Here is a 12,351-nt window from a genome sequence, read left to right on the forward strand (position 1 = left end):
GAGCAACTGAAAACTGTCTCTCTCTCTTTGTCTGTCTTTCTTTCACCCACACAAACGTCATGCAGATGGCGAGATCACTTCCAAGCCCATGATCCTTTTCCTTGGACCCTGGAGCGTAGGCAAGTCGTCCATGATCAACTACCTGTTGGACCTTCACAGCAGCTCACAGGAGCTCTATACAGGTACACACAACCCCACCAGGCTCGTCCCTCCGTGCAGTGCTGGACATCCTGACACCGAGGTCCGAATTGAGGGAGCAAGATTCTCTGTCTCATTTTCATGACCCGGTCTCTGACAATGGCCTGTCAGTTAAACCATAAAGATGAAAGCACAACAAATATACAATGGCATGAAAAAGGAAAAAACAATATCTGCAACAACCCACGTAGCTGTTTTTCCAACGTTCTTTCATTTTCATGTGTTTGCCTTTCTACCCTTACTTGAAGCTGTGCTCGCGAGACAAGTCCAGAATGATAGGTCATCATTAATGCAGGTAGCCATAGTCATGCTTTGCACCAATAAGTACGTTGTCAGGTATATAATTCAGCAGAAACATACAAGAGGGAGTGCTATACCATGAGGTATTGGCACCTCTGGGCTGCAGCCGGGGCAGCACGGTTGCCTCACAGCAAGAAGGTCCTGGGTTTGAGCCCCGGGGTGGTTCAACCTTGGGGGTCATCCCGGGTCATCCTCTATGTGGAGTTTGCATGTTCTCCCCGTGTCTGCGTGGGTTTCCTCTGGGTGCTCCAGTTTCCTCCCACACTCCAAAGACATGTAGGTCAGGTGACTCGGTCGTACTAAATTGTCCCTAGGTGTGAATGTGTGTGTGCAATCAAGCAAACGAGTAAAAATGTAAACACATTCTTGAGATGAGCAGATTATCCTCTTCACTCCATGCAACACCCCCTCGTTCCTGCAGGCGCTGAGCCCACCACCTCAGAGTACACGGTGGTGATGCACGGTGACAAGGTTCGCACAGTGGAGGGGATCGTCATGGCCGCAGACAGCTCACGCTCCTTCTCCCCCCTGGAGAAGTTCGGCCAGGGCTTCCTGGAGAAGCTGGTAGGAATCGAGATGCCCCACTCGCTCTTGGAGAGGGTCACCTTCGTCGACACGCCCGGCATCATCGAGAACCGCAAGCAGCAGGAGAGAGGTGGGGCGGGGGCGGGTACCGGGGTATGAACTACTATATGTGAACTACTAGTTCAAGAGCCCAGGGTTCAAGTGTAATTGTGTGACACCCATGCTGAATATTACAACATAGACACAGTCACACATTCACACACACACACTTAAATGAGGACACCGACTGTCTCATGAACTGTGCTATAAAGTCCTCTGTCCCCCGTCCTCCAGGCTACCCTTACAACGAAGTGTGCCAGTGGTTCATCGACCGAGCCGACCTGATCTTCTTGGTGTTCGACCCCACCAAGCTCGACGTGGGCGGGGAGCTTGAGATGCTCTTCAGGCAGATGAAGGGCCGCGAGTCCCAGATCCGCATTATCCTCAACAAAGCCGACAACCTGGCCACCCAGGACCTGATGAGGGTCTACGGAGCTCTGTTCTGGAGCATGGCCCCCCTGATCAACGTCACGGAGCCCCCGCGGGTGTACGTCAGCTCCTTCTGGCCCCAGGAGTACGCTCCCAACACCAGCCACGAGCTCTTCATGAAGGAGGAGATCTCTCTACTGGAGGACGTCAACCAGGTGTCTGCTGTGTTCCAGCATGGAGACTCAAACGGCTGGTGTTTCAAGGAACAGTTCAGATTTTTTTTGACGTCTATTCATATTTTATGCCCACCGCTCATGAACTGCACAGGTAGCTTTCCTTTTCCCGGTCATCCATGCTGTTCTTCGTATTCACTCTGGACACGCACACACAGCTTGCCAGCTACAGTTCAATACAGTCAATGAAGGAAGAATCCAAAATTTTTGTTCAGTGCAAAAATAGCACTCCATGGTTTAGCCAAAGCTAACATGATGCTACAGCATTGATTTTCAAAGATTTTTTTTTTTGTGGCATTTTTGCCTTTATTCCCAGATAGCATCCGGATGTGGGCCACGTCAGGGAGCGATGTGGCACTGATGGCCTTCTTCTGGCCCTGACAAAATGGATGTGAGCCTGAAGTGGCCCACATGTATAATAGCAAATATGGCCCAAATATGCCAAATCAAATGTGGGCCTTTTTGGGCAAAGATGCGGTGCTCTGGGCAACATGTAATCTGGATGTGACCCTGAAGTGGCCCGTGGGGTAAATGGTGAATATGGCCCAAATATCACAAAACAAATATGGCCCACCTTTGGCAAATATGTGGCACATGCGGCATTGCTATGGCTTGGTTCTGACCCAGATCTGGCAAACAGGAGCGGACCGCCCAAGTGCCACCATTCCATGTGGTATGTGGGCCGGATCAACTGTCGGGTGTGGGCCGGGTCCGGGCCACAGCAACTTCGCTATCTGGGTTGGCTAGAGGGTGGTGAAGTGTCAGACAGGAAACAAGGGGAGAGAGAGATGGGTGCGGCATGCAACAAAGGTCACTGGCTGGAGTCGAACCAGGGACGTCATAACCATTTGGCTACCGCCACTACAGCAAGTTTGCATATTGAATTTCAGTCGTCATTCTAAAGCTTTACAGTTTTTACATTCAATTACGGTTGTTTCCTATTCCCCCGCAAGCGGTTACCAGCAGGGGTCAGTCAATGCACCGCGACACGGCAAAGCAAACACCGGGGGGGGGGGGGGGGGTTTAGCAATAAGAACGACTGCACATTTTAAAAATGATCACTTGAATCTGCTATGATAGACTGCTGTAGCGCCATGTTAGCGTAGCTGAACTGTGGGGTGGCTTCTTTACACTGAATGTGGATTCGGCCTCCGTTAGTTGTGCTGAACTTGAACTACGGACGGCAAGCTGGAGCTGCGTGTCCAGGAGGAAGGGGAGGATGGATGACTGTCAAAATAAAACATACACAGGCGTGTTTTACATGAGCGGTGGGTATAAAACAGGGATAGGCCTCACAATAGGGCAGCGGGGTTGCCTCCGGCAAGAAGGTTCTGGGTTCGAGCCCCGGGGTAGTCCAACCATGGGGGTCATCCCGGGTCATCCTCTGCGTGGAGTCTGTGTGGGTTTCCTCCCACAGTCCACAGACATGTAGGTCAGGTGAATCAGCTGTACTAAATTGTCCCTAGGTGTGAATGTGTGTGTATGTGTGTGTGTGTCGGCCCTGTGACGGCCTGGCGGCCTGTCCAGGGTGTCTCCCCGCCTGCCGCCCAATGACTGCTGGGATAGGCTCCAGCATCCCCGCGACCCTGAGAGCAGGATAAGCGGCTTGGATAATGGATGGATGGACATGCTTCATTGTAAGGTGCTTTAATCGTGCGCACAGGGTTTGAACTTTGTTGTCAAACCAAGTGCAGGACAGTTGTCTCGGGACAAAGGATCGCTTATAAATTGTTTATTTATTTGTTCTGTTTTGGCTGTTGCCACAGCTCAAACTCGGGTGGAGATGTGTGTAACCAGTCCGTTCATATTTGTGTTGCTTTCAGTGGAACTCAGTGATTTATATTTTTTTCCCCCTGTCTCTCTCTCTCCCCATCTCCCACCCTGCCTGTCTGTCTCTCTCATCGGTTCTGTTTGTGGTTTTTTTCCTCGCTCTCCCTCTCCACCCTCGTCGCCTTGTCTTTCCTCTCCCTCTCTTCACGACCAGGTGATCGAGAACCAGCTGGAGAACAAGATCGCCTTCATCCGCCAGCACGGCATCCGCGTGCGCATCCACGCCATGCTGGTGGACCGTTACCTTCAGACCTACCACGACAAGCTGGGCTGGTTCAGCGACCCGTACGAGGTGTTTCACGACATCGTCTCCGACCCGGACAAATACTACATCTTCAAGTCCATCTTGGCCAAGACCAACATTAGCAAGTTTGACCTGCCCAACAAGGAAGCCTACCAGGACTTCTTTGGGGTGAACCCAATGGCCGGCTTCAAGCAGCTGTCCCAGCACTGCAGCTGGTCGGGTGGCTGTCTGCTGGAGAAGATCGAGAAGGCCATCTCAGTGGACCTCCCGGCTTTGCTCAGCAGCGTTAGCAAGGGCTCGGACACGTCCGCATCTGCAAAGCATGCCCAGGCGCCTCCCCCGCCACTCCCCGGCACCTGTGAGGGCCCGGGGTGCGAGGAGAAGCCCAAAAATCGCTGGCGGAAGCAATAAGACGGAGAGGAGAGAGGATTAGAGGTGGAGAGAGGAGGAAAGAAGGAGGCGGATGCGGAAGCCAGAAGCTTCCCCAAAAACACCCCCCCCACACACACACCCTCACCTGGTTATTGCATCTGATGAGACTGGGGATGGGGGGGGGAGGGGACTGAGCAGAGAAAGGGGGAGAGATAAAGAAGGGCAAGCTGTGCAAACCTGGGTCAGACGGCTTTTACGAATCTTCTCACGGTGCGAAGACGCGTCACAAGTAACAAGCATCCGTCTGCACCACCTTTATGCTAGTATGGTGCAGAGCAGCGCTTACATGAAGGCCACCTACATTTCAGTCCACCTGCCGTTCTCTGGCTGCACAGTTGTACGACACTTATTTACATATTTATAGATATTCAAATGCCAAGTTTAGGGGCGTGACATGAAGTCGCGGTTGATCTTGGGATGCCGTTTGTATTATCGTGGGGGGAATACGATTCATGGTGACGTCTAAAATCTTTCTGAGTCTGTCAATAAATGTTAAATCTTTATGTATCATGTTCATGAAAATGTTGCCATGTGTAAAATCACTTCCTGTCGTTTAATTATGTAGCTTTATTGTGACTTCCTTTGTCGTTTTGACCACATCGCATGCATCTGTAGTGCACGAGTAGGATCAACTCCGCGCATGCAACACTCGAGCGGCAACACAATGTATTTGCATGGCAACCTCGGCGCAGTGCTGCAGCGTTAGCCGACTCGTTTGGAGTAAACGCACTTCTGGAATAAAGCTATGCATTTCAGTGCTTTAAGTGTGCTCACACTGGTGGTGTTTGTGTGTAGCTGCATGGAGCATCGAATGGCTGGGGGTCTTCAGCAGGGGTCCTTCAAGTGGTAAGTCGTCCAACTCGGAGCCATATTTCTTACCTTCTGGAATTTGTTACATTGATCGCTCCATCCGTTAAACACCCCCCCCCCCATTTGATATTCAAGAGGGATAAAAATAATACATAATACCATCAGAATCAAAGTATTTGCAGATACTGTTTTACCCAGATTTGATAGTGTTGGAATAAAAAAGGAGAAGAATGAATGACAACTTTCCAACAAAAGCATTTTCAAGTGAATGTCTGCCGCAAAAAAAAAATGCACATCCAAAAATTGAAAATCCTGTTTCATCTCTGGTGATGTGTAGAAGGAAACAGAGAACGTATGCTTAAAATCTGTTACTTTGTTTTGCTGTCTTTTTGCAGGTTTGCACTCGGTTTATTCATGTCCTCTCCCCATCCGTGGTCACCTAATCTAATATAGAGTGTGCCATAACAATATAGGGTGCATGTTTGTCTCTGGGAATCACTCGGAAACGTGTCGACCCTACTCGGTTGTAAACTATACTCTCATGTTATATCAGTGTAACCACACAGTTTTATACTATGCTTATATTTTAAAGTTGAACTGTTTAGCTTCCAGTGTAAACAAACGCGGCTTTGTTTGCGTTCATAATTTCACAGGTGCAGATGTAGTATGCTGTTAAACCCCACTGACTATGCTGGCAGAGCTCAAAGAAGGTTGAATCCGTTCATCTGGATACAATGTTTATTGACATACATTTCATCACTCAGCTAAGTGACATCTTTCACCTGGATACAATGTTTATTGACAGATATGTTTCATCACTCAACTCAATGACATCTTTCACCTGGATACAATGTTTATTGACAGATATGTTTCATCACTCAACTCAATGACATCATTCATCTGGATACAATGTTTATTGACAGATACATTTCATCACTCAGCTAAGTGACATCTTTCACCTGGATACAATGTTTATTGACAGATACATTTCATCACTCAGCTAAGTGACATCTTTCATCTGGATACAATGTTTATTGACAGATACATTTCATCACTCAGCTAAGTGACATCTTTCATCTGGATACAATGTTTATTGACAGATACATTTCATCACTCAGCTAAGTGACATTGTTCACCTGGATACAATGTTTATTGACAGATACATTTCATCACTCAGCTAAGTGACATCTTTCACCTGGATACAATGTTTATTGACAGATACATTTCATCACTCAGCTAAGTGACATCTTTCATCTGGATACAATGTTTATTGACAGATACATTTCATCACTCAGCTAAGTGACATCTTTCATCTGGATACAATGTTTATTGACAGATACATTGCATCACTCAGCTAAGTGACATCTTTCACCTGGATACAATGTTTATTGACAGATACATTGTATCACTCAGCTAAGTGACATCTTTCACCTGGATACAATGTTTATTGACAGATACATTGTATCACTCAGCTAAGTGACATCTTTCACCTGGATACAATGTTTATTGACAGATATGTTTCATCACTCAACTCAATGACATCTTTCACCTGGATACAATGTTTATTGACAGATTCGTTTCATCATTCAACTAAGTGACATCTTTCATCTAGATACAGTGTTTATTGACAGATACATCACTCAACGAAGTGACATCTTTCATCTGGATACAATGTTTATTGACAGATACGTTTCATCACTCAACTAAATGATTTTTCATCTGGATACAACGTTTATTGACAGATACATTTCATCACTCAACTAATTGACATCTTAAGGTGTCACTTAGTTGAGTGATGAAATATATCTGTCAATAAACGTTGTATCCAGATGAACTGATTCAACCTTCTTTGATTCTCTTATCTGGATTATTGAGCATGCGTCAAGACATACCTTCAGAGATGTTGAGAAGATTTTAGTTTTAAAAACTTAGTAGGCTCCAATGTTTACATCTCTCGCCCCTTCAGTTGACTGGTGGCCTATGTCACAGGCCAGTGTACTTCCACTTCGCCTGAAGATCAGTTCGCCCCATCGTCCACAATGTTAAAAAGCCAACTTTCTGTCACCGTCATCTTTGTGTGCGATCACTTATTTTGTGTTTCAGCATTGCATACAACGCAATACAGGTTTTGTCACTGAAATATCTTCACGTTTCTGTTGTCAGACGATTGTCGAAAAAAAAGTGATCTGATGGGGAGGGGGGTGTCACAAAATGCTAACATCCCCGTTACCCTTCGTTACCCAGTTAGCACCTTCTTTTTACAACTCTGTGCTTGTGGCGTGCACGTATGTCCTCACGCACACGCTTGAAAAATCATGTGATGTTAGCGTTGCTGTTATGGTACTGTGAAAGTAAAGTAGCATGAAACACTAAGAGTTATCGTTTGTTCATTGTGTAGTTGTTCCTTTATGCCTGTGTTGCTATCCTGGCCAAACATCCCTTAAAGGAGGTGGTGTTATGAGGGGTCAGGGGACACATCACATGGGCAAATCTCCGAGGGGCCCCGGGTCTCGTGCTTCCGTTTGCCTGTGTTTCTATAGAAAGTAATACTTGTGTTGACCTCTGGCCCTGGCCAGAATTAGCTTTCCCTACCCAGACAGCATCCGGATGTGGGCCACTTCAGGTAATGATGCGGCACTGATGGCCTTCTTCTGGCCCTGACAAAATGGATGTGGGCCTGAAGTGGCCCACATGTATAATAGCAAACATGGCCCAAATATGCCAAATCAAATGTGGGCCTTTTTTGGCAAAGGTGCGGTGCTCTGGGCAACATGTGATCTGGATGTGACCCTGAAGTGGCCCGTGTGGTAAATGGTGAATATGGCCCAAATATCACAAAACAAATATGGCCACCTTTGGCAAATATGTGGCACATGCGGCACTGCTATGGCTTGGTTCTGACCCAGATCTGGCAAACAGGAGCGGACCGCCCAAGTGCCACCATTCCACATGGTTCTGACCCAGATCTGGCAAACAGGAGCGGACCGCCCAGGTGCCATCATTCCACGTGGTTCTGACCCAGATCTGGCAAACAGGAGCGGACCGCCCAGGTGCCATCATTCCACGTGGTTCTGACCCAGATCTGGCAAACGGGAGCGGACCGCCCAGGTGCCATCATTCCACGTGGTTCTGACCCAGATCTGGCAAACAGGAGCGGACCGCCCAGGTGCCATCATTCCACGTGTTATGTGGGCCGGAGGAACGTGTCGGGTGTGGGGCCGGGTCCGGGCCACAGCAAGTGTGCTATCTGGGTACTGTATGCAGGAGTTTTTGTCTATATAGGTTGATGGTCTGTAAACGCCAAGGGGTTAATCATGTAAGACTTCTTTGTCTTGCTGAAAACTTTAAAGACACCCTGCTCTTCTCTGAGACAACTTCCTTTCACTTCAGATCATCCTTACTAAATCCACTGCCTCCACGGGAATACCCTCCATGGGAATACCGCTGGGCTGGGGCTGCAAATCATCGTCAGCAGAGGGGGACATCCCATATTCTCCCTCCCCAGCTCCTCTGAATCCGCCCCGGTTCCCTGAGGGATTCGCTGAGCGTGTGGGAGGAAGCGTCGGGCCCTTCAGACATCTTAATCCCAACACAGCCTCGGTCCGGCAGGGGTTGTATCTCTTGTTCGTCCCCCGCCCATGACCATATTTGAAGTTTGGAAAGTGGCTGGGGTTCAATAAAAAAAGCACACTTACGACGAACCGGAGTCGAGTCTCTGTTGCTGGAGTAATTCAGACGGTCGACGATCCAAGATTAGCGTTCAGAAAGAAAACGCCGTTCTGTCTCAAGGAGGAAGAGCTCATCAAGGCAGTAATCGGTTCCGTGATGTTCTTAACGTAGACCTCCCTCGTTTAATTGTAGCAACCTATCCGTAAACCTTACCCGTGTACATTTAACAGCAGTGTGGGTTTATTTATTTATTTATTTTTGTCTTCTCCGTCATTGCTGTGGGTGGTGGGCCTCAGCAGCAGCATGCTATATGGGCAGGTCTGTTCCCGGATAAAAAAAAATCGCTGTGGCCCGGACCCGTCCCACACCCGACACTTTCATCCGGCACCACATGCCGCGTGGAATGATGGCACCTGGGCGGCCCGCTCCTGTTTGCCAGATCTGGGCCAGAACCGAGCCGTAGCAATGCCGCATGTGCCACATATTTGCCAGTGGTGGGCCATATTTGTTTTGTGATATTTGGGCCATATTCACCATTTACCACACGGGGCCACTTCAGGGTCACATCCAGATCACATGTTGCCCAGAGCGCCGCGTCTTTGCCAGAAAAGGCCCCCATTTGATTTGGCCTGGCGGCCTGCCCGGAGTGTCTCCCCGCCTGCTGCCGACTGACTGCTGGGATAGGCTCCAGCATCCCCGTGACCCTGAAGGCCGGATAAGTGGTTTGGATAATGGATGGACGGATATTTGGGCCATATTTGCTATTATACATGTGGGCCACTTCAGGCTGACATCCATTTTGTCAGGGCCAGAAGAAGGCCATCAGTGCCTGAAGTGGTCCACATCCGGATGCTGTCTGGGGTTGAAATGAACACTGAGGATGAAAATATTCTTTTGACAGCAATGCCGTTCGAGCCCCGGGGTTGTCCAACCTTGGGGGTCGTCCCGGGTCATCCTCTTTGTGGAGTTTGCATGTTCTCCACGTGTCTGTGTGGGTTTCCTCCGGGGCCTCCGGTTTCCTCCCACAGACCAAAGACATGTAGGTCAGGTGACTCGGCTGCACTAAATTTTCCCTAGGTATGAATGTGTGTGTGTGTGTGTGTGTGTGTGTGTGTGTGTGTGTGTGTGTGTGTGTGTGTGATGGCCTGGCGGCCTGTCCAGGGTGTCTCCCTGTCTGCCGCCCAATGACTGCTGGGATAGGCTCCAGCATCCCCGTGGCCCTGAGAGCAGGATAAGCGGTTTGGATAATGGATGGATGGATGGCTGGACAGCAACGCCATGGTTAAATCCTGCAGTGGCAACAAATGGCCATCAGGAGACGCTTCCAATCAGTGAGTTAACCAAGACCTGGGAAAGGCGTTAATTCGACTGCTGGGCCCCACAGTGTTAAGGTGAGAGCATCTATTTTTCCAGGTGGGGCCACGAGGTGAGACTATAAATAAACGCAGTTCACCAACAGGTTTTGTTCAGACAGGTACGTATAGACCTCGGAGGATGAAGAGTCAGTGTGTCATTAAGGTACTGAACTGTATCTCCGACATGAGTATCACAGCTGTAGCCCCGCCCACTCTGAGAGGTATGCATGCCTTTAGGCAGAGTAAGAAGGTAAAACAACATGTTGACGGCTCGTGCACAAATATGCTTCATTAAATATCTATTATTGATTTCCTGCGTGTGTGAGCTCATGTTGTGGGTCATTGTGTGTGTGTGTGTGTGTGTGTGTGAGAGAGAGAGCGAGCGAGAGAGAGAGGGAGGAGAGGGAGAGCGAGAGAGAGATTTTTTTTGGATTTGATTTTTAAAAAGTGACTTTTATTTTAAAAAAATACAATCATATTCAAACCACAAGCAAATAAATAAATATTTAGAAATAAAAGTAAATCACATCAATTCTCCAGAAAAAAAACAAGTTGGTTGTCTTTTACTGAGCACAACACATCCCCATGAGCCCAGATAACACTGAATAACACTTAACACTAAGCGAGAGAGAGAGAGTGAGAGAGAGTGAGAGAGCAAGAGAGAGGGAGAGAGATAGAAAGAGAGGGAGAGAGATAGAGAGACATAGGGGAAAAGCGAGAGAGAGAGAGACAGACAGAGAGAGATAGAGAGCAAGAGAGAGGGAGAGAGATAGAAAGAGAGAGTAAGAGAGAGGGAGAGAGATAGAGAGACATAGGGGAAAAGCGAGAGAGAGAGAGACAGACAGAGAGAGCAAGAGAGAGGGAGAGAGATAGAAAGAGAGACAGGGAAAAAGCGGGAGACTCAGAGAGATAGAGAGCAAGAGAGGGAGAGCGAGAGACATAGAGAGAAAGCGAGAGCAAGAGAGACATAGAGAGAAAGCGAGAGAGCGAGAGCGAGAGAGACATAGAGAGAAAGCGAGAGAGCGAGAGCAAGAGAGACATAGAGAGAAAGCGAGAGAGCGAGAGCAAGAGAGACATAGAGAGAAAGCGAGAGAGCGAGAGCAAGAGAGACATAGAGAGAAAGCGAGAGAGCGAGAGCAAGAGAGACATAGAGAGAAAGCGAGAGAGCGAGAGCAAGAGAGACATAGAGAGAAAGCGAGAGAGCGAGAGAGACATAGAGAGAAAGCGAGAGAGCGAGAGAGAGAGGGAGAGAGCGAGAGAGAGAGAGAGAGGGAGAGCAAGAGAGACAGAGAGAAAGCGAGAGAGCGAGAGCAAGAGAGACATAGAGAGAAAGCGAGAGAGCAAGAGCAAGAGAGACATAGAGAGACAGAGAGAAAGCGAGAGAGCGAGAGCGAGAGAGACATAGAGAGAAAGCGAGAGAGAGAGAGAGCGAGAGAGAGCGAGAGGGAGAGAGAGGGAGAGAGAGGGAGAGAGAGAGAGAGAGACATAGAGAGAAAGCGAGAGAGAGAGCGAGAGAGAGTGATAAAGTGTCATTGGGTGGCACTGAGCTGTAATTTGTTTGGCAGTCAGTATTTTTGTCAGAAGGGTAACAGAAATACTTGTTCGCCTGACCCCAAAATCTGCAGGATACCCAATTACTGTGCAGGACAGGTAACAGAACAAGTCTGGAGTCTCATCACAGTGGCCCTGGTCCAGAAACACTGATATGGCCTGGCAGGGTGCAGGGTCATTAGGATATACCATGCCAACATGATTAACAGTGGTTTCCAGGTACATATTGTACCTTAAATGTACATTCAGAACTCTCCAACGGACGTGCTTATGATAGCAGCTTTCACCAGAGACAGCAGAATATACCAACTTTGGGACATTTTATTTGCTTGTGGCAACCATCTGCTCTGCTGAAGTGTCTTTGAGCACAACATGGACTGTTTACATTATTATTATTATTTCTTTCACGTTTCCTGTTTTACATCCTGTAGAGCCGGGTCCAAACTATGGACCTGAGGCACTATAGGGCAGATGTCACTTGATTGACAGTACTCGTCGTAATATGTGGGCTGTTCCGAGTAGGGCGATCTTCTGGACTGCACAGATGTTGGTGTTGCCTGGGATACGGTTAGTGACCTCTTCCATTCCCTTCTTCATGAGTCCTAGAGCTCCAGTGAGCTCTGGTGTTGTTTCGGTCTTCATACCCCACATCCTGTTGATTTCAGTCTCCAGGTCTTTGTACTTGGTCAGCTTCTCTGTGACTTTCACCGAGGTGTTTTTTCAGATGGCGTTGCCA

General features: G+C 48.3%; 1 protein-coding gene across 1 annotated transcript in view; it reads left to right on the plus strand.

The window, feature by feature from the left end:
• LOC130112393 (fibrous sheath CABYR-binding protein-like) overlaps positions 1 to 4,737 on the plus strand; it is a 29,044-nt gene extending 24,307 nt beyond the window's left edge. Inside the window, exons 5-8 of the mRNA XM_056279730.1 lie at positions 66 to 182; positions 920 to 1,153; positions 1,357 to 1,706; positions 3,709 to 4,737. Of these exons, the coding sequence (XP_056135705.1) occupies positions 66 to 182; positions 920 to 1,153; positions 1,357 to 1,706; positions 3,709 to 4,209 (1,202 nt within the window). The 3' untranslated portion in view covers positions 4,210 to 4,737. The remainder of the gene's footprint in view (positions 1 to 65; positions 183 to 919; positions 1,154 to 1,356; positions 1,707 to 3,708) is intronic.
• Positions 4,738 to 12,351: the final 7,614 nt, after the last annotated feature.

Source organism: Lampris incognitus, chromosome 5, assembly GCF_029633865.1.
Source record: "Lampris incognitus isolate fLamInc1 chromosome 5, fLamInc1.hap2, whole genome shotgun sequence".
Taxonomy (NCBI): domain Eukaryota; kingdom Metazoa; phylum Chordata; class Actinopteri; order Lampriformes; family Lampridae; genus Lampris; species Lampris incognitus.